This window comes from Agelaius tricolor, unplaced genomic scaffold, assembly GCF_023055355.1.
Source record: "Agelaius tricolor isolate 1412-34295 unplaced genomic scaffold, bAgeTri1.0.p SCAF_16, whole genome shotgun sequence".
Classification (NCBI taxonomy): domain Eukaryota; kingdom Metazoa; phylum Chordata; class Aves; order Passeriformes; family Icteridae; genus Agelaius; species Agelaius tricolor.
In genome coordinates this window covers 2,063,422-2,086,523 of record NW_027269276.1, presented here as the reverse complement: position 1 = coordinate 2,086,523, position 23,102 = coordinate 2,063,422, and the positions used below count along the sequence as shown (strand labels likewise).

At 42.0% G+C, this 23,102-nt stretch overlaps 1 protein-coding gene across 6 annotated transcripts in view; it reads right to left on the bottom strand.

Moving 5' to 3' along the window:
• Positions 1-23,102, bottom strand: part of MEGF11 (multiple EGF like domains 11) — a 254,494-nt gene that overhangs the window by 177,230 nt on the left and 54,162 nt on the right. For all 6 annotated transcript variants that reach the window (XM_071441164.1, XM_071441163.1, XM_071441165.1 and 3 more), the window contains exons 2-5: positions 19,980-20,092; positions 15,758-15,881; positions 13,657-13,758; positions 12,071-12,171 (exon numbers count right to left, since the gene is read on the bottom strand). In XM_071441164.1, the coding sequence (XP_071297265.1) occupies positions 12,071-12,171; positions 13,657-13,758; positions 15,758-15,873 (319 nt within the window). In that variant the 5' untranslated portion in view covers positions 15,874-15,881; positions 19,980-20,092. The remainder of the gene's footprint in view (positions 1-12,070; positions 12,172-13,656; positions 13,759-15,757; positions 15,882-19,979; positions 20,093-23,102) is intronic.

Below are 23,102 nucleotides of genomic sequence, written 5' to 3'. Positions count from 1 at the left end.
AAATGATTTCCCATTGCCTCACACAGGGTTCAAAACAATCATTAGCACTAGTTCAAACTGTTAATGAGGTTAAGGGAGATCCTGAATCAGCAGAGCAGAATCTGTGACCCTGGAAAGCGTTTCCCCTCCTGTGCCCTCTGTCTGCTCCTTCCATTTTGGTAAATTGACCAACTCTTCCCCGCAATTTGTAGGAAATACATTTTCACTTGTTAATTTTCCACTGGAACTTGATTCATCCAACCAACAAACTTAATTTTTCTGCAAATTGTGCTCTGTGTGGCACCTTCAGAAAGAGCAGCATTATCTTTTTCTAAGCAATGCAGAAATATTATCATTTACTCTTGGCATGGTCCTTCATTCTCTCTGTACACAGCCTAGGAGACCTTGGTCCAGTAAAACCAAATGCAATCCAAAGAGGCTTTGCCTGCAGAAAGCTCCAGGTTTTTTGAGGACAGAAGTGCTAAAGCCAGTAAAAGCTTTCCCCAATAATTCCATTCTTAACTTCAGGGGATTTCTTTGTTGTTGCCTGAGGAAATTAAATTCTTGACAGGTTGGGAATAGAGGAGAAGCTTGTACATAAGATCCCCGGTCCTTCTGGCAGCTTTCCTACCAATCTCTGGAGCAGCAGCCAAACCTCCCAGAAGAAGAGAAAGCAAAACTTGGCCTATTAAACCACCTGTGAGGGCAGGTGGCACCAAACCAGACCCAGAACAGAGGCAGGAATGCCCATTGTCCGCTGCTGGGTAACTTTGCCTGCAGTCTGAGCTCTCCTGGGAGTTGTGCTGGAATGGAAAATAGCTGCCAGGTGTGAAGCACAGAGCTGCAAATTCGCTAAAAATGGTAAATCACAAACATTTCCATCACAGAAAGACAGGAGGAACTCGCAGTGCCCTGCAGGTGAGGAAGGTGAGAAGTAAATGACAGATGGACAGGTGAAAGGTGTGGAAGAACTGGGTGAAACTCAAGTGCTGGGGGATATTTCCAGCCTCAGGTAGAAACTCCACCCGTACAGTACCACTGCTTTGCTTCATGCCACGGCCACCCCTGCCTTCCTCCTGTGACTGTAGCAGTCCAAGAGAGCAGGAATTTACAGGTTCCAGCACTGGCTGAGGAGCTGTTTGGTTTAAACAGTGAGACAGGAAACACATGGGAAAATGTCAAAGAAAATGAGCCATTATCAGAAAAGCCCTCACACATTTATAATTGGAAACATTTCTATCTGGAAATCACCTCAAAATCACAGCACTTGCATATTTTGCTATAGGTTACCCACTCAGGGCACTGAGTGAATTTCTTTGTGTACAAATTCCATCAGCCTGTGATATATTTATTTTTAAATCTGGTAGCCTTGCTACATGTCCATAGTTCTCTGATTACTGACTTGCCCTGAATTGTGGGTCTCATGCCAAGAAAATTCTATTTTCTGACAGCAAATGACACAGCTCCACTGCTGATTGATTTCCATAGGTACAGAGTGTGTGCTGTGTGTGCTAGAGTGAGGACTGAGGCATCAAAAATGTTGTTCCTAAAAGATCAAAAGTAGATCGATGACGACATCTGGACTGCATGACACTTCTGGCTGTCTTTGCTAGGCAATGCAACACTTAATAAAACCAAATTACACAGATGTTCCTAGAAAACTTTCAGTCCTGCAGCTAATTGAATAAACTATCGACGTTTCAAACAAAATCTTTCTTCATTCTTATTCCAAAATTTTTCAAGTGAATCTAACAACAATCCTTTCTTTGTTTCTCACCAAAACAGGATGAATATGGACAAATTTCTAAAGGCAAACCTGTCCTTGAGGCCAGGCATGGGCCCCAGAGGGCCAACACATTTCAGATTTCATTTCAAACCAAGGCCCACAATGCAAGTGAAGGTGACCCTGCTGAAATCAAGGACAGACTGTGCTCTGTTTGAAGATCATGTATAAGCTACACTAACGTTCCTGGGGATGGAATATTTAAATGCAGAATCCTTTCACTTTTCTCACATTTCAAAAGGAATCACAGCAGTGTGTTTCACAGCAGCTTTCTGAAAAGAACTGCAAAAAAGACAACACAGGAAACTTTTTTTGTAATGATGGGGGCTGATCCTCACCTCACGCCACTCGTTTAAACTTCCTGTCACCTACTCCAGATTGCAGAAGTTCAGCTGATTTAGGAGCAAGCCCAATTTCTGGATGTTGAATGTCCAGAGAAACTTTCTATTAATGACACACAGTAAAATGCACTTTCCAGTTCCTGGGATTCACACTGTGGCCTGGAGATAGAAGATGGGAGCTGGAAACAAAAGCTTTTCCCTACATTATCAGAAAGTACTGAAGAAGGCTACTGTTTATAATAAGTTAAATATGGCACAGCATTGGCAGTATTTGATAAAAAGATAATTTTAAATGCTTTTAGTAATGCTTTTAAAAGGAATTCTATTTAAGCTGGACATTTGTCAAAACATGACACCTGTGGCTGCAGGTGTGGTGACATCAGATCCAAGATCTGCACCAGAGAGCTGCTTCTGCAGAGCTCTTGTGCACTGCACTGCTGCACCTGAAAAGGTTTCATTTCTTCACCAGTCTCCTTATAATGTGTTTCATACACATTATTTTATTTTTAATCAGAAAAAAGATTTCTTTACTTGACTCAATTTACATCTTTGCATCATAAGCAAGGCAATCTTCTAGTTTTACACATGGATTTCTGGACATCACAGTAATAAAAGTAAATCATAGCATTCAGAAAGGAAAAATCTTGGTAAAAAGAAAGAAAGGTTTGAGGTTAGATATATTGATTAAATAGCTCCTTTTGACTTACAGCATCAGAGAAAGTGAGGCTTCCAAAAGTGAATACCTATGTTAGAAATATTGAGGTTAAGATAAACTATTCAAAAACATTTTGTGATCAAATCTGCAATGGACTGAAGTTGCATGAAAAAATCTCCCCTGGGAGCTTTAAAACTTCTCTATGAAAATGGAAAGCAAGTGCAGCACCACACAATGTGAAGGGGAATGCTGTAATCCTGACACAGAGAGGAAAAGGGAAGGTCTGAAGACTCAGTTCCAAGCACATCAGCTTCTAAGGGATGGCTCCATGGCTGCTTAGAAGAGCTCTGTCCCTGATTAGCTTGGTGACACCTGATTAATCCCCTCCCCTGAACTAAGAGTGTTAACAGATGCTTTTACAGCCAACATCATCTTCTTTCCCTTAGAACAATTAGGGAACCAGAAATGAAAACTGATTTTCCAACTGACTCTATTGCAAACATAAAATTTCCATAGTGTGCCCTCTGGGCACCTTCAGTTCACTCCTATTACCCATTGTGCCCTCCCACACTCTTTTGTATCCCTTGTCCCATGAAGAATTTCCCTTCACTATCAGCAACTTCAAGTGCCAGAGGGCAGGGTTAGATGGGCTATTGGGAAGGAATTGTTCCCTGGGAGGGTGGGCAGGCCCTGGCACAGGTGCCCAGAGAAGCTGAGGCTGCCCCTGGATCCCTGGAAGTGTCCTAGGCCAGGCTGGATGGGGCTTGGAGCAGCCTGGGATAGTGAAAACATGGCAGGGGTGGGATGGAATGGGATTTAAGGTCCCTTCCAACCCAAAGCATTCCAGGATTCCATGACCTCACTCTGCAGATCATTTATTACTGTGGCATGTTAACACCACTCAGAAATGGTGCACAGTCACAACTCTCACCCAACGTGATGGAAATTGGAACACTCACCCTATTTGATATCCAGGCTCCTCCTGCAAAGTTGTAGGTTCAATAGGAAGAAATGACTTCTTTTCCAAAGTCTCAGAGTGATTTTCTGCACAATCTGGCATCTTAATATTTTTACATTTTGGTGTAAATGATTTATGCTTCAGAGTTGTAAGTATTTTATATTTTAACATAAGTGATTGCTTTCTACAAAATTTTGAGAGTTCTTCCATAACAGAGCACTAGTAACTGACTTTTTTTTATAGTCTTCATCAGAAATGGATGTAGTTGCAGAAAATCCATGGAATAATATATCTTTATCCTACTATGAAAGGTGGCATATGTGCCACAAAACCCAAAGTTAATTGAGAACAAAGGGAATGACAACTTCCTTGAATTCCCATCCAGCAAACCCATTCCCAGGAATCCCCTGGCATTTGAGAAACCAGCATCAATAATCACAAGTAGACTAACAGAATCATAAAATCACAGAAGCTCAGAGCTGAAAAGGACCACAAGGATCATTGAATTCCAGCTCCTGGCCCTGCACAGGATCACACCATGTGCTGGAATGGTATTTCTTGTGTCAGGCTCACGTGGTATTCCCTGTGTGAATGCCATTGGTATTGTTCAGAGGCACTGCTAAAAGGATGGAATAATTACAGACAGGCGTTCCAAAAGTTCACATAAAAGAAATGCACATTAAGCACAGGAAGATGCTGAAAGCACTGTATACTCTGGGCCAAATTCCATCTGCCAAATGCTTCCACCACTCATTCCTGCGCTGGAGGAGATGGGGAGTAGCTGAGCTGTAAGTAAGTGCACCCAGGTAGCCAAATGCCTCCTCCTGCTTGGCCAGGTTGCTGTATTTATGGCATCCATGGCTGTTGCTATAAAAGGCTGTGAGAGCAGAGGGAGGCAGGAGCAGGGCCCACAAGGCCTCAGCCAGCCCAGCCAACTGCCAGCACCAGCTCGTCCTTCCCAATCTCTGAACAGAGACAAAACCACTTGAAAAGAGTGGCTCACTCCAGCTTCCAAAGTGCTCCCCTGCCACTACTGAAACCAAGAGGTGGGAAGACAAAGAAAAACCAGAAGGAGATTTCCTGAGGATCATACTGATGAGTGTTTTATTATCTGCAGCATGGCTGGCTCTACTGAGCTGGCTGGGATGGGGTTAACTCCTCTCAGCTTGGATCATGCTGTGGTTTAGGTTGGTGACCAAGCCAACACTGACCATGCTGACACTTCAGCAGCTGCTGAACTGTGCTGGCACTGCACCAAGGTTTCTCTGCTCCTCAGGATCATTCACATTTGTTTTATCTCAATCCACAGGTTTTCTTTCTTTGGTTCTTCTTTCCTCTTCTCCCATCCCATCTGACAAAGGGGATGGGAGTGGCTGCAGGGATCAGTGAGGAGGGAGGCACTGGGTTAACCCACATCCCTGTGTCATCATGTGTTATCACATGTTATCATATGTTATCACATGTTACTCTGTGCTATCATATATTATTCACATGTTCTCATATGCTACCATGTGTTATCATTCCATTGTAGCACTTCAGCCATCCTTGCAGTGCCAGTGATCAGTTTTATTTCTATTTTCAGTCTATAAGATGCCTAGAAAGGAGGAGGGGACCACTGGTACTGACACCTGGCAGGAGGTTGCAGTTGCTCTTTTTTAGGCAAGAAGGAATCTGCCTGGTAATGTCCCACCAGTGACTGGTGGCTTCCCAGACATGCAGAGTTTGTGTAGGAGCTGCTCAGGGAAGGTCACAGCCAGAGGAACACAGAACAGGAGCAGAAAGAGATGCTACCTCAGATTTTGTATGTACATCAGGAGCTCTTTCTAAAGGCCATCTCAATTCAGATAACTTCTTTTTCTCTCTCTACCCTTCCTTCCTTCCTTTTCTCCTGGGCTTTAAAACTTCCCCACAGTACAAGAGAAATCTGTTAATGGGAGAAGGATGTAAAGGAGTCATCAAGAAAACAACTTGTGGGCTGGAACAAGCTGACCTTCAAGGTCCTTTCCAAACCATTCTATGATTCCAATTTCAATTTTAAACCTGTTCCATTTCACACATTTGTCTTCTTTCTGACCCTATTGATTTCCATGAGTTAACCTGGCTCAGCACATGCCTGGACTACTCATGAACTGCAAACTGCTTTGGAGGTGAAAATCTTCCAGGATTTTGTGTCTTCCTAATTCCATAAACAGCAAATGCTCTGTATGCCCACACCCTCATTCATGCCAGGGATGCACAGGACCCTGTTTTTGTTCTGTGCAAGCATCCCCAGCAGCACGGGAGGGCTGGCTCACAAAGGCATTGTGGAAGAGCCCTGGTGCCTCCAGGCCATGCAGGATCAGTGCACACTGCCATGACCCACTGTGAGGCGCATCCCAGCAGGAGCAGGATTTGAAAGGGCATCCAGACACATCCTGGTGGAATTGTGCTGATTTAGAGCAGCTGGGGACCAGCCTGACTTTGCTAAGAGAGGGCAAATTAATGGACTAAACTTTGCATGGCTCTTTCTTGGAACTCAACAATGAATCACACCTATGGTTTTTGTGCTTTTTTCTGATCCTGCTGAAGCTCCCAGCCATCCAGGCCATTAGCATGAGCACCATGAGGAGCTCTGCATCCAGTGCTTCCTTCTGTGTCTGCAGTCCCAGTGTGCTTTTATACTGATCCAACAGAGACTGCCTAAAGCAGCCAGAAAAGCTTTTTCTGCTACACTAACAACAGTCTAAATCTTTTTCCAACCATAATGCCTGCATAATTTTTTCTCTGATATTTATTAAGCCCCTTGAGACATTATACAGCTTCAGCATTCCCCCCTTTTTAACTTTATGCTATTTTCATTCCTTATATGAGCACTTTGTTTCTCCTCCTTCTCCTGCACTGCTTCCAGAAGTCCTTTCCTTATTTCATTACTGCTCCCCACCAGCATCTTTGCAAATCCTTCAGCATCCAGAGGCTGGGAGCAAACACAAAATGATGGATGGGAGATGAGAACTGACCTTTCCACCTTCCCATCCAGGGTGTCTCTCCAGTGTCTTCAGGCTCAACAGCCACCCGCTGGCTTCACCTGTGTCACCAGCTGAACTGACCTGCTTCTAGGGCTGCTGTCCCTCTGCCCTCACACTCCTGTGTCCCAAGGTTCTGAATAAGCAAGCAAAGGCCCATTTCCTCTCAGATGTCCCCTTTAGATGGGAACAAGGGATTCAAATCATTTTCCCTATGTTCTTCACTGGCAGAAGATGTATGCAGTCATCTCCAATGCATATAAAAGGAAAAATTTCAAAGTGTCTCCCACTGTCATTTCAATTCTATAATTAATAACTATATGCAGAAAGGCCTTCCACACCATTTTCTCTCTGTCACACATCCCAAATCAGACAGAGAAAAAGAATGTCCCCTGATAGGAAGTATCTATGTCCTGCTATAGCATTTCCCCTAATTTAGGTTGCATTATTGATGTACAGGACTCTGTACTTGAATAATGTAACAGTAAGGCTCTCACAGAAAGCACCAGCACTGGCTTTAATGTGTGTCTATAAAGATAAGAAAAATGTATTTTAAAAGTCCAGCAGCTTTCAAACAATATATTTTCAAGTTACAGGAATACTCACCACAAGGAATTTGAAATTGAGGTAAGAAGGGGGGGAAACATTTCTTCTAAAATGCTAATGAGCTACTGCCTTATAAAGTGAAAAAAATCAACAAATCTGACATATGAACAAACATTATGAATATTCAGGAAGGTTAAGCCGCTGATTCAACATTTTCTAGGAGTGGACAACTTTTGCACTGATCACAGAAGCCATTCTTTTTCTTCTCATCATGAGCACACTGCACTGTGGTGTCGGTGTGCTGCTGGAACATATGTGTGGAATTGCAGGGATTGTAATTCATCCAGATGGCAGGAAGCTCTGGAATTGTTACTCCTATGCTACAGATGTTTAACAATCCAACCATATGGCTCCAATAAGGCAGCCTTGTCAAAGAGTACAAAAACTGCACTAGACACAGAGCCCTGTAAATGGGAATGCAGTCCTGAGGTGGGAATGTTCCTATGGCTGCACTATAAATGCACACATCCCACTAGGAAGCTGGCACGGCTATTGCAATTACAGAATTTATGAAACATTATTTAAACTCCTGAAAACAATCAGGCCTCATATTTGCATAATTTCCCCAAGTCAGCTATTAAAAGAACATTCCTCATTTGTTTTTGAAATTCATTAAAGGCATCAAACAAAGGTGAGTTGAAAAGCTGGGTAAATAAATACATGTTAATACAATAATGTCCCCAGCCTCTGGCCTGAGGGAAATACCACTGTGGGTAAAAACTGAGATTCAAGCAGTGAGACCAACAGTTTCTTTAGAAAAGGATTTGTCAGAGTCAGGGAGCCCTGCTGATGCTTGTGACAATTGTAATGTGGAAAGCTGGATGTTGAGAAACAATCTGAGATCAATAATATCTTGGCCAAGAAAGGAAAGCACCATGAAATGGTCCATCTATAACTCTACTGAATTTTGGCAGGTTTGAAAGACAGATAAATGGCAGCAAATCAGATTGTTAAATCACTAATCCTGTCATTATTACATCCTGTCACATTGCATAGATTTAGACATTAGAAAAAGAGTGTAAGGTAGGAGAGTGAAGAAAACACTTAAAAGCTCAACTCGGTCTGTGAAGAAAAGGTGAATTCCCAAATTTTGTTTCATGGTTGGTGCTTTTCTGCCCAAAAGTCAGCTGGCAGTAGCTGTGGCTCAGAGTCCCATCTGCCTTCCCTCTGATGTCAGGTCTCTGACCCTTTGTTCCCCACAAGTGTCTCCTCTGTACAAATCTGTTGTGCAAGAATAAGATTAAAATGGACAGACTGAACAAAGCATTGGTCTCTCAGACAAAAATGCATCCATTTAGCACACAGGGCATCTTTCCACCTGACATATTCTTAAAGGGAACTATTCAATTACCATCTCCTCACAGGCTAAAGAGCACAAAAGAGCCATGTAATATTCTTTTTCTCTTTTTTTTTTTTTGAGCAGCAAAGTATTCAGAGCTGCTTTATCTACCACAGATACTAATCTAGGCAATATAATTTTAAAACATCCTTACAAAAACCTTGAAGGGCAGTTGAACCCTGTGGTTGTTTAAAAAAAGATTTTCTGCAGTTTATGCATTTGCTCTGCCAAAAGCTTACCTTAGCATACAAAGTACAGTAAATCATAGCTGCTCTGATTTACTGCCCAGACTGTGCTGTTTGTTTTCAGGGACAGCTCAGGGAAAAGCTCTGTCAAGTGTAAGAACATTCAGAGAAGGGGAATCGTTTTGCAAAGCTCCCACAATGGTAACAACATTTCTAAGATATCAGTGGAGGGGAAAAAAATGCAGATGTGCATTTGCAGCATTTTTCAGGGGGAATTTTTTGAATACCACTGCAACCCCAAAATATTTCAGGCCTTTTGGAGGCACAAGGACAATTTCATACCCTAAAACTGTTTAGACTAAGTATTAATGGACGGGCCAGTTGTATAATTTACCAGGCAATCAGTTAAATTATTGGACCTTGTGCCTGAATTCCACATTTTATTTGGGTAGCAGCACATACAGATGCCAAAAAGGCAAAGAAGACACCAGAGAAGTGGCAGAGCAAGAAGCTCTGGATCAACGTGATTATTTAGAACTGAGGGTAGATTTTATTAGACTTAATCTATTTAGTAAGCCCCAACAGGAGGACAAAGATAAAGCCATATATCTGACATCCTTTTGAAAGTTAGTAAATGAAAAGGGAGAAGATCAAAACAGTAGCTGAAAGCCTTCACTTCTGTTTTAAAATCCAAGAAACAGTCATTAATAGAGATTTAAACTCAGCCCTCTCTAGTCTAAACATGTCACTGTTAATTACAAAGCCATTTAACTTTTGCAAGAAATAAAGACTGCTATTAATGAAAGAAGAACCAATTAGCCTTTAATCTACACACTGTTTTTTAATCAAACTTTCTTTTGATCATCAGACTCACTGCAGGATGTATCCCTCCTCCCCATGTTGTAGTGGCTTCCATGATTGCTAATGGAATGGATTTTAAAGGGCTGGCTGGGCAGGGAGAGCCCTCTCTGCAGGGCTGGAGCTTCCCTCCCTTCCTGCCAGGGACAGCTCGGGAAAAGCTCAGAATTTGGTGTCCTGGCCACTCTTGGAGCAGCTGCCTTGAGAGGAGCAGCACTGAATGTGTCTGCAGGAACGTGGGACAGGAGTACTGGACAGCCTCGTTAGGAAACAGCAAAAAAAATACCAGTGTAAAGAGAAGCAAGAAATGGGATGGAAAAAGGCAAAAGCAGAGAAGTGCCTCCAGGAATGAAAATGGAATTTACTGCTGACTGCAAAGGATGATGAATGAGAGAATTTGCTTGTTGGCACAGGAACATATTGTGGAAAAACAAAACAAAAGAAATGGGATCAGGGCTTGATGTGTTACAAACCAAAGGGGTGACACGAAAAGGATCCCATTAGCAAAATATTGGGCCTCCAAACTGTTGCTTGAGGGCTCAGAGAATTTCAAGGAGGTTTTCTGTTTGGTTTTGGGTGTTTTTTGCTGTGTGGCTATTTGTAGTAGCAAAATAATAAGTCCAAGCATCTGGAATCCATCATGATGGAGAAGTTCTTCCCTGACATCATTTCCCTCTTGGCTGCTTTTGCTGCTCCGATCTCCGGGAAGGACGGAGAGCAGATGTCCCTGAGCACACACCAGGCTGATAATGAAATACAAGAACCTGACTCCTGCACATGTAAACAGCAGAGAGAGTGTAACTATTATCTGCTCTGTGTCAAACACGGGGCTCTTGGTCTGACCAGATACCTGCTGCCTGCTCTGCATTAGCAAAATTTCAGTGTATGCTGTTCTTTCTCCACCACAGAAAGATAAAATTTGCCTGGCAGCAGCAAAACACTAAGTATTAATACTAACAAAAAAAACCACCTCAAAACAAATGTTAATATCTTCAAAGAATCAGAAAGTCTGGAGAGATTTATTGCTGCGACAGTACGGTAATTAAAAAAAAATTAAAAATAAAAAATCAATAGATTGCAGGGAGAAAAGTGATAATAAATATGCTCTGTGACAGACAGGATTCTGAGTCATGAAATTCAAGACTGTAATAAAAGTGTGTGGAACAACTGCTGACATGGTATTGACACCTGAGATGTCAATAGGTAGGTGCATACTTACCACAGGAAGGATTCCAGCAAAGACAAGAGGTTGCAATAAATGTTTTTCAGGACTTGACTAAGAGCATTTTGCACTTCAAAAGATCAACTTATTACACTTTCTGTAAAATAATTCTAATGCCTTATCTCAAAGGGTTGGTGATTTTTCACAGCCCAAACCCCTTGAATGTAACTGTTTGGAAGAAAGGTCACTGAAAATGAGATCAGGGTCCATTCATGGTTTTCAGCTGCTCATGCATTACAATACGAGTTACAGGAACTCAGATAAAAACATCAACAGAGCTAAAAAGAAATAGCTATAAAGCACAGTGCCAAAATATTTGAAATTAGCTAGATAATTGTATCATTTTCACATTTATTCCATGGCATTATAAACCTGTTAATAAAATTTGGATTCTGATGCTGATCAAAACCTCTTTGTGTTTTTCTGGTGTCATAATCTCACAACACAGGACTTAGACAAGAGGTCCCATCTCCACTCTCCTTTTGAGCACATGCAGAACACTCAGAAAGCTGCAATACTGAAAACATGTGACACTAATGTACAGGGTATTTTTAATTAACAAAGCTCTTAGGCATGCTGAAAGATCCATTTTGATTTTTGTCCCCCCTCATATTGACCTAAAACACTCCAGAGCTCTGTATTTATTTATACAGTACAGCTGGGAGAAAGTTCTTCTGACATTTGAGAAGCTTTAAAAAGTTAAATTGTTGATGGGAACCATTGTGGAAAAAAAAATGAGATTTTAACTCATTTAACTCTTGAAGTAAGAACTTTCAAAGGTAAGAGGCAGAACCTTTACACTGCTGCTTAAATTATGTGGTAGTTTATTCCTGAGTGCTCTCAGTTCCCCTAATTCCTTAACACTGGTGAATACTTGCATTAATTACTCCCCAAAGTAAGCTCTGATTCAAGAAGGCACTAAGGGACTTCATTAACTCCCTCCCCAATGGCTTCAGCCAAGTTCTCCCTCTGTGCTTGAGATGCACGTATCCAAACCACCCCAAATATTCCATCCCCGCAATTCCGCCTGCGATCAGCGCCAGCTGAAAGCCCTGAAAATCAACCCTAACGCAACAAAAGTTGAATTTATCCCCAGCTGCCGCAAAGCCCCAGGGAGAGGTGCCAGGGCCCTGTGTACATACGTATGCAGTAGTCCCCACTCTCGTAGTAGCCGGGGCAGCACTGCGAGCGCCGCCGGTACATGGTGCGCAGCCCCCTGCGATAGGCGGTCTTGTAGCTGATCCTGCAGCACGAGACACAAACCACGGGACACTATTGAAAATCAATGCCTCCTGCTGCAATGATATTTGTGGTAAATTATAGTAAGGCTAGCATTCAATAATTATTTTTAAATGCATGAAAGCTTTTTGATAATAAACGGCACAATAAGGGAGGAATCGATCCTTGTTCTGAAGCTTGAAATACGACTCGTGTTATGAGCTCCGTGCTTGTGACAGCCACTGGAGCTCTTCCTGGGGCAGCTGCTGTCTTAAAACATTTTCCCAGTCCTGCTGCAAGGGCAAGGAGTTTCTTCAAGAATAAATGATTTATTTTTGCACATCAGCAAGGTCAGATCTCATCAGTGGAAGGAACAGAGTCTTCTGCAGAGACCACTGTGTCAGCTGCTACACAAAACCTTCCCACAGTGGCAACTGTTCTCAATACACAGCTTGAGAAGTTAACCCCAGGTGAATTGTTCCTGCTTGCAAACCCTCCCAAGGCACTCCTGCCTTGCAAAGTGTCATTACAGTCCCACCACAATACTGTGGTCCAGAGAAATTAAAAGGTGTTTAGCATTCTGAAGCATTCCTATATTTATTCATAGCATTAGCAAGGATACCACCATAGAAAGGTAATATTTAACTGCATATTTAACAGCAAACACTTCAAAACAGCTTTGCTAGTTTATGGAAATTACCTCAATTGAACAGAATCTATTGTCCCTCACGTTGGATAAACTGATCGAATTTACTCTGCTGCATTCCAATCTATACAATATTCCAGAAAGCTCTGCAGCTCTGCTCACTTCCAAACACTGGAACACAGCAGCCAAAAAGCCAAGTGCCACAGTCCCACTGGGATGGTGCTGAACAGCCAACTTGCAACTGAATTCATGAGAGATGAGATAAAAAAAGGTTTCTAAACCCCCCTTGAAAGATTGTGAATATTAGTGGATATTTGTTAGGATACTTTGGAAGCAGAATGAATAGAACAGAAATATCCTGCAGCCTGGGAAAAATTAACTCTTTGGTACAAGTTTTAATTCAGTCCTAGAAACAGATGGGTCTCATCTTCTTTTTACCTGGTTTTCAGTGCAGATTTGGGTGCCCTAATTCTAACACAGATCCATTTCTAATTATCACTCAAATGCCTCATTATTTACAATTTAGGAGGCGCATGGACTTCCTTTGACAAACCTGGACATGCACCAGTCACTTGGAAAAGAGAGTTGGTCATGTCTGGTTAGGGAATAGACACTTCCAATCCCATGCCAAGGCAGTGGAATGATACATTCTCCTGGATGGCCTCATGGGGGACTGACTGTCACTTATCTCATTCAAACTTCAGGCAAAAATCTCTGTATTCCTACTCAATGCCCTGGAATTCCAAACACACATCTTTGTGTACACATCTACATTGGAGCACCACAAACATTTGGATAAACAAGGGGTGTGTGAGGAGATGAGAAGGCAGCAGGAAGCTCAGGTTTCTGAGGATGAGCTCTTACCTGTGCCTGGTGCACTTGAACCAGTTGAGGATGTCTGTGCATCGTGTGTAGTAGATCTGGTCAAAGGGGTGAGCGTAGGATTCCTGCACGGTCACAGCGTAGCTGAGGGTGGACAAGGAAAGAGGTGAGAGGCTGTGAGAAGCTGCAGTTCCCTGTATCTGTTGCTCATGGAACTCCAGTATGAAACATATTTACATCAAGAATCTTAGAAATTTGGGTATCAGCAAAGAGCAGAAAAGGGCTTCCTTCTGTTAGACCTCTTCCTGAAGTTTGGAAATGTTTGGCGTCATGATATAGGCATAGAGATATCTCTGTGAGCAATAAACCATTCTCTTTTAGGAAGAAAACCCAAATATTACTAAAATTCATGGAAATTTAGGAGAAAAGTGCATGGATATGGGCAAAACCTGGGCAATTTGGTGAGAAATCACAGAGCTCCAACAATAGCAAGAACTGAGCAATCCATCCAAAACCACCATTTAGCTATGCAACAGGTTCTATGTTCATTATTGTTTGGGCCTCTGATGTGATCCAAGAACCCAAATCTAATGTTGGGGTCAGTGGTAGCAGAGCAGTGCCCCACAGCAGGTGTGTGCACTGCTCAAGGACTCCTCTGTCAGGTGCTGACCTGGACACAGGGCCCACTTTATCAGACCTACAACATCTTTGGAGAACAACACACAAAACACCCTAGGCAGGTCAAGACCCAGGAATTAGATCCTCTAGGTCACTCATTATATGGATTGTCTTAATTCTGCAGCTGATTTCCCTCTCATCAGCAGGACTGCAGATGTGATTAAGCCCTGGGAGATTGCACCCACAAGGCAATACCAAGATATTTGCTTGGAGGGGTTGAGTGGCCTGAAATCGAAGATTGGGCTGTTCCTGCCCTGCTTATTGTGTCCCCTCTGACAAGCCAAGGTTTCCCTGGATGCTGCTTTGCCCTCTTTGCTGGCTTTGACAATAATGTTTTTACTTCTGCTAATGCCAAAATATAAAATATTTACATGGCTCATTATTAATGTAAGACAGTAACACTTGCAAATCTCAATTATTATTTTACGATCCCGTTTATTATCCAGCAATAGCCCTAACAATCTTTTCCCTTTGATTTATTAACATCTAACTAACAAAGTCATCTTGGTCAGTACAACCAATCAATTTTGGTATTTAATTTTTGTTTCTCCTTGATTGGGTCTCTAGGTTGCTGACTTTCTTCAGACAAAATCAATATTTTATTCCTGTGCTCTGAATGCACTTCCAGCACGCAGACTGCAAAATCCTTTTCCTGCACAGTTTTTGCTTTGCAGTTGCATTATCTACAATGAGTTAATTCTCTAATTAAGGCCTCAAAACATAGTCATTAAAGACAATTCTATTTTTACCTTTGTTAAGGGTGTATTTTGCTGAAGTGTACAGCAATTCAGATTTGTGTGGAATTGAACCAGAGAGCAGGACTGGAAATGTAGCAAGTTCAACTGAGAAGTACAGGACCTTTAGCCTCTGCAAACAGCCCCTGTTGAGCGTGAACCCCATCAAAGGCTGTGGGTTTCTCTGTGCTCACAGGAACTGGCCTGCTCAGATCCACTTTTAGGACCAGGACACTGGAACAAGAGAGAGAACAAGAAATTCCAGAGCCTTTCATGTTCAGTGCTTTCATTTGCTCTCTGATGCCGAAATGAATTTGGCAGGAAGAGCCCTGAAGTTCAGGCCAGACAAAAACAGCCAGGATGTTGCAGCAGGAAGAGCTTCAAACTTTCTTGCTGGACAACAAGCAGAAAAAAGCAGGACAGAACAAGGCCAGCATTTCTGTGGCTCTCTGCATGATGGATGCAAACACTTCAGAGCACTCCTGTTGCTCAGACTCTGGAGGAGCTTCCCAAATGGCACAGGGGGATGTGGGCAATAGCTGCAGCCTTAGGACCAATTCCTTGGGATGATCCAAACCCTCCAAGGCACTCCAAAGCACTTTTTCTCTAAAGCAAATATCTTTTTAAAGATGTGGTGGTATTTACCAAATTATGGCTCTCAGCTTGCCTTCTAAATGTAAAAATATTAAATGGATGATTAAAAAAATAAAAGCAGGCAGGTTACACATTACCTTTCCCAGTGACTACAAACATTTGGATCATCTGGATTTAGGGACAGAGTAGTTTTGAGCAGGAAAGTCAGAATAAGCCCTCTCAGAATCCACTGGAACAGCACAGGTGCCACCATTGTTGTACCTAGAGAAAGAGAAGAAAGTAGAGCCATTAGAGACAATTCTGAAGAAAATATCCTTCTCGGCCTTTTCCTCCTTACTTTTGTGCAAATCCAAATACTGTGGAGCTATTCAGAAACTGAAATACTTGAAAAAGCAATCAACTAAACAGTAAAATGCTTTAAAAGTTCAAATCCATTCTAAAAGGAACTTATACATTTAAACCTAATAAAAGCAATGAATTTGATGATTAAGCCACCCAAGATATTGATAGCCCAAATGATTCTTCCAAAGAACATTTCTGATACTGATTATTTTTATGACAGGCTGTCTGTACTGACAAATAAATCACTGAGGTATTAAAGCAATCTATTCTTCCATCAACCTACAGGCAAGTGGGAGAATACCCAAATGCCCCCTTTGATTTATTTAAATGGGGTTTACAGGTGTCAATATGGTCTGGATGTGAGACTCGTGCTTATTGCATGATGGAAGGAAAATCAATGCACTCCTCAAGCCCTGGATGGGGAACCACTGAGAATTACAGAGGTCAGTGCATTGGGGCACATTACACAGAATACTGAACATGAAATAAAAATATTTGCATTGAAGCTGCAAAGAGGTTGTACAAAATTCACTGGATGTGGTTTCTTCATCACCTTCCTGTTCATCTGTTAAATGTACTGACTTACATCTGCTTGGGGCTTTGAAACCAAAGTTGTGGTGTTGGCCTAGAAGTCTCCAATGTCACCAATCAAAAATTCAAAATAGATAGAAAATAAAATTGCTTTTTTTGTAACAGCATTAGAGGTGTTAATCTGTAAAACATTAAGTCAGGAAAAAGTATTTTTAAATACCAATTTCAGGCTTTTACATGGACACATAATTCACCATTCAAATCAGAAGTCCTAGAAATTATTCCTGGCAACAAGATTGCCCTAAAAATAGATTGAATCTTCATATGATCATCAAAAAAAACACATGGCTCATTGCCTCAGGGTCCAGAACAGCAAAGGGATGTTAAGAGGTTTGCTCTGCAGGGCCCTGATATACAGCCCAGCATAAAGAAGCCATCACAAAGCAGAATGAAGAGCCAGGAAACTGCTCAGAAATTGCCTCCTGACCCAGAGCCTTCTTAGCCAGTTCAAGGACACCCATTGCCTTTAGTGGATTCAAGTTAAAATCCCAAAGGGAGCAATAGCTCATCTTTTAAATTATTCCTAGAGCGCTGCTAAACCCAAAGATAGGTCTTAAGCCATGTAAGTCATATTAATGTTAATTAACATGATTTAATGCTAATGTTCCTCATGAAATGGTTTTAAGTCAAGGAGTGACCATTTTTTACCTGTGGGCTTTTCCAGAGTCCCACAGCAACAATGCAAAAGCTTAGTCTGGAAATCCAGAGGGCTGACAAGGCAAGGATGTATTTATGGAGAAGCCAGTGCCTATCCCTGTCCTGGGCACTGCATGTCCATGGAGGAAAAGTGTCTGCAGGGGCTGAGCTGCCAAAAGCCCCAGTGTTCCAAACAGTCAGAGCTGTGTCAGAGTAAAGCTGAACATTCCCTGAGCACAGCATGGACAATGGATGTGAACAACCCAAGGATGAGGCTGCACAAACTGGCAGCCCTGTAACACAAATCCCTCCTAAAATGCCTTTATTTGTGACACTGAGCAGCACTGCAATAATGCCAAAGCACAGGGATAAGTGAGATTTGGCACTGTATTTCCAGGCTATAATTTACCTTTACCTTCCTTCTTCATCCTCTGCACCTTTGGTACAGGGCAGGGCTGAGCAAATGGGGCTGAAGGAAAGCTCCTTCTGATGGGCAGGTGTGGGCAAAGCTGCTCCAGGAAATGCAAATCTTCAGAGAGGGCTTAAATCTAAACACAGTTCTGTGCTCAGTTTGTTAACTTCTGGAGAGCATCAACAGCCTGGGTCTGTGCTACATTAATTACAGGCAGAAAGGCAGCCTGACTTGAAATCAGTAATTCATTGCCTGCATTTGCTTTCCATCAGTTATCAGGAACTGAAAGGTAAATAATAATTAATTCAAGCTAGAAATCAAACTTCTTCCCCACTCCAATTTTTTCTCCTTCAGTACCAACTGAAGCCAGTGCCCTTGAGTTCAGGAGAAAGCAAACCTTCAAGAAAGATTTGCTTAGAATACACCAGATGCTAAGAAAGAGGCTCTTAAGATCACTCATTCTTGCTGAAAACTACCCATTCTTTATATTGAATTTTATATATCCTTTATATTAAAGTACTCCCTACAAAATAAAAATAAATGAGAATAGAGCCCTGCTGCCTCACTCACTCTAAAGAGAATGAGGTCTAAAGCAGCCCCATATTTGAATTCTGTAGTTCTCAGAGACCTCAATTTGCTCTTAAGGAAATGATGCCTCACTTTAGTTTTTAAATCAAACAAATGTCAAAGAATTATTTATAAGCCCTAATAGCAACCAGAATAGTTTTTTGCTGTGTATTAGAAAGAGGTTCCAAACTGTTTTCTAAACTTTTATTGCTAATGCTCTGTTATTATCTGTTTGTGAGGGAGCTGCTTTGTGTCATTAATTTCTTAACTTTGTAAGTCAGATTGAAGATCAGAACCATCCAACTCCCCAAATCCAGCAGAACCTCGTTCATCTCAAGTGTCTCTTTTTGTAACTCAAATGAAATATTTCACTTTGATCACTGTTAATAGAAATGCCCTCGTACCAAAATGGAATGGTTGCTATTAAAGGAGTCAGAATAAAACTCTAAAAATAGGAGCACACATATTAAAAACCAATATCAAAAAAGAATCCAGTAATGACATCTAATGCTGGGCTTTCAGCTTTCACTGCTCACCACAGCACATAGGAAATTCCTGCCTCAAATTCAGTGTTTGGGGCAGATTCTCCAAGGAGGCAGCACCAGCCTTGAGGGGGACAATGCCTGTGCCTTCATTAAAGCTACAGCCCAATTATTGCAACATTTCCAGTGTCTGCCACTCCCCCAGGACAGGCAGCCTGGGGGGCTGAACACCCAAATAAAGGACACAAAGGTGGTGTGTGCCATCCCCCCATGCACTCTGAACTTTTTGTCTCTCCAGGCCTGCTTTTTCTTTTTAGGAGTGAAAGAAGTCAATTTAGGTAAAATTTGGGAAGAGTCTTTCAATCCAAAGGACAACCAGGTGATTTTTCACAAGTATCTCATTCTGTTAATTATAACAGATGAGGTATCTGCTACTCCTTAGGCCATTTTCTCCTATCTTCCTCCTTTTTGAAAAATTTCACTGTTTCACCTACGATATTGATACAAGTAATTGGTTCCATCACAAAAGAAAGGAAACCTCCAAATCCTAGCTACAAATAATCTAGTAGGTGGCAAATCATGAATTTATTTGTCTGTGGAGTCTCTTTACAAAAAGCCTTCTTTGAGGAAACTGCTGGGGTTTGCAAAGAGACCTCAAGATGCAGATGATCCTTTAAACCTCATGAACATCAGTGTGGAAAAAGCAGTACCCCTGAGGGAAGTACCCCTGACCTACCTGCAAAGAAAATAAGATCTCAAAGAACCCTTGCTGGGTGAAATAAATATCCCATAAAGCTTTTTCTAGATGTTGAGGACTTGGTTTTGGTAGCGTTTTTGAGGAAAAAAAAAGACCAGTATGTACTTTAAGTGACTGAGGGGAAAAAAAAAGAAATTACAGGTTCAATTTCTCCTCTGCTTCCATGTCTGACAGGCTAGAAAATCTAACTAAAAATGACCATTGGAGACTTTCCTGTTCAGGGCCTGAAGTGGTGAAACATTTCATTTTGACATCTCTGTCATAAAATATTTCATAGCATGACTTTGACATGAAATTTAAAAAGAATTTCCATTCCATGACAGAGTTCTAAATTGAATGTTTTTCCCTCAATTTGGGATGAAGTGAGCTCTAAACCAAGCCAAAAAACCTCCAATTTTGTGTCTAGCTGTAAGCAGAGGTGTCTTTCGCTCGCAAACACCTTTCTTAAAACCTTCTATACTTCTGAAGATCATAAAGTTGAAATGTTTATGCAGTCAGTTAACCTAGGCTGAATTTTCCCCACAAATTTCCAAGTGACTCATTTAGCAAAGAGCCGTGTTACAAAGTCTTACCTTAAAGTGCTAAAAATTCCCAGCGGATCCTGTTTTTACAGATCCCCAGCACATGGAGACACAGGGCACATCAGCGGGAGAGTGGGAGAAAGCTCTTGGGAAGTCTCTTGGCCCTGTGAGCATTCGGGAAAAACAGAAAACTGGGTCAGAGGAAATGAGTTTGGGGGTGTGGAAACAAATCAAGGCAGAAATGGGACAAAACATTCAAAATACTTAGATAACAGAACATAATTGTGCTATTTCAGACCAATCCCACCATCCTGCTTTCAGGCAAGAGCAGGGAACTCAGAAGAGTGGAAGAACACGGGGATGTAGCACATCCCTCTTACACCCTCCCAGCCTCCAGAAATTTGTTTCCTGTCATTTCCTACCTAAGTTTGTTCCCATATAGACTTTTCCTTCTTTAACATCCTAACCAGAAAGTCCAGTTTCTTTCAAGACGTTTGATGTGAGACCTTGCAAAAGCCTTCTGGAAATCTAACTGCACCTTCTTGATGCTCATGTTTACTTTGAAGGGCTTTCACAGGTTAAGAAGGCTTTCCAAAGCCATGTTGATTCTTCAAAAATGTATTACATGCATCAAGATAAATAATTCTGTTCTTAACTCTCGTTTCTACCAAACAGGAAAATGAGGTGTGCCAAAATGAAAATGGATCCTAGTATTTGTGTGGGAGCAATTGAGGAAAATGCAAGAGAGTGGTTGAGCCAGGAAACAAAAAGTTGGATTTCACTGGAGAAGCATTAAAGTGACGGAGTGTTTGCTGATTACACTATTTTAGTCTCTAAGTAGTAGCAAGCTTCCAACAAGCTGCCCTTAGTGGCATTCCTTCTTCTCATCCCATCTGAAATTTTCATGATAGTTTAGGCAAGGGATCATTTAAACACACACTTCATTTGGCTCCACATCAGATTTTGTTCGAAACAAGCTGTTATGAAAGCTAAATGAGGCCACGAGCTTCAAAACTGATCAGGGTTTTTTGGATGCCTCCATTTATGATTAATAACTTGAGATACCATGAAAGGACTGGGTAATTTGCAGAGCTCAGGATACCTGCTCAGAACAGCTTGTTTTAATCTGGGCAGTCAAGAACAAATCCATTCAACCTCACTAGTCACCTCTAAAAGTTGTTGTCATGACCAACAGAAATATTGCCAGTGACAGGTTGTGGTTTTGTTTGTTTTTTAATGAAAATTTAAAGCTGTTTTAAACAGATAAACACTTCCAGGAAGGATCAGGTACTGAATACAAAAGCACTGACAATGTGATTCTTATCATCTGAGCACAGAGAAATTCAAGTGATGGAAGAAGTAGCAGAAACAGCAGACTGTGCCCTGGGCTGCTGTGTTCCCTCTGCTGGCACCTTGCACGATTAATGCAGAAGACAGGAGACAAGAATTAACATGTAATTAACATGACTTGGGAAATGAAAGAATAAACACAAAAGTCTGAGATTTTCAGTTGATGAGGAAATCCTGCATCTGATCCTGCATCCTCCACAGCCACCACCTCTGCTGCATCATCCTGTGAAGTGGGTGCTGTTCAGTACCAACACAGGAACCAATTCCATTTCCAAGATCTCATTTTAGAGGCTCTATTTTAAAGGCTGAATAAACACACCAGGGTCATAATTGCTGCAGTGCCCTCATGGCTCTGCCTTGTACTCTCTGAACCACAGTTGCTCAGTTTTCCAAAACTGGGCTGGGGGGCTGATTTCAATGGGATCTGAACATCCAAAACTCTTAAGTTGCTTTAAATTTCTAAGCTCTAAAATACATCAGTGTGAGTTGTGCTTGCTGGAGAGAACACTGTTACAGTTCCAGGGATAACTTATGGAGTCTGCAGATCTGCTTCAGTGCTAACGCTTTCGGAGCTGACTTCTGGAGTCATCAGGAGCTTGGCCACAGCTAAGTGAGAGTAAATAATGAAGTAAGTGCTGCTTAATCTATCAAATGTTATTTTTGGAAGCTCAAGATTGTTCCTTCAGTGCTCTCAGAGGAAAACTGGGTCAAAATACCAGAGATGTGTCAGAGGCAAGGAATCTGGGCAATTACTTCAGTTATGGCTAATGAAATATGTTTATCAAGACAAAGGCTGCTGGAGGTGTCTGGGCCTCTGCTTAAATCCCACTGGCAAAGATTCCAGGCCTGACACTGGCTTAGCAGAGTGGGCTGGGCTGAGGTGGCTCAAATTCCCCCCAAGTTGTACATCCAGTGTTTTCCATCTGAGCCCACACAGAGCACCAGGCTCTGGAACTTCAGGTGGAATTAAGGACAGGCAAGCTCTCAGTCTCAGGATCTTCCCCAGCCTGCCAGGTGCTTTGAAAATAAGCTTGTTACAAGCTGATAAGTGTTAATACACTGAGGCAACAATGTGCAAACATGTTTGGCACTGCCCATCCCCTCCATGAGATTATCATCAGCATACAAAGAGGTGCAGAGTGGATTTTGTCAGTTCTTACACAAACTCCATGAGCACTTGTGCAAAGCACAACTACCTATCCAAAAAGCTACTATTCACCACAATGCTAAACTTCTTTTTCTTAAATAATTGAACAGTTAATCAATAGTCCAGCAGAAATATAATGAAAAAATTGCATTAACAACACCTAAAACCACTGCTGAACCAGTGCCCAAATCCACATAATTGCTGGCTCCTTTTCAGAAAGGTCAGCTTGGAAAAAGACTTTCTGTGTTTTTCTGCCCATAATTTTATACTTGTATACTCGACTACCAGGGTAAAACTGGAAGCCAGCCCTTTGAACCTTTGAAGTTATCAATGCAAACTCAAGCCCACTGAACTGCTGGTGTTCCTGGGAGTGTCTAAGCCTGAGCTGTCCCTCCAAGCCCTGCCAGGGACAGGGCTGACCTTCCTCTGGCCCCCTCTGCCCAAAGCAGCTTGGTGCTGCAAGGCTACGAAGGCAAAACCCTGGGCCCTGAAGGATTTCACCACAGACATTGTCCTGCAGCCTGGGGCAGCTGTCTCTGAACCCCCTCCACTAAAACATGGAAAACAAGGAAGGTCAGGAGGAGGCACTTTGTGCCTTTGGCTGCAGGGATGGCAGGAAGGGGCCAGGCTTGGTGTCCTCTCCAGGGCACCCAGGACTCTCACTCAGTGGAATGTTA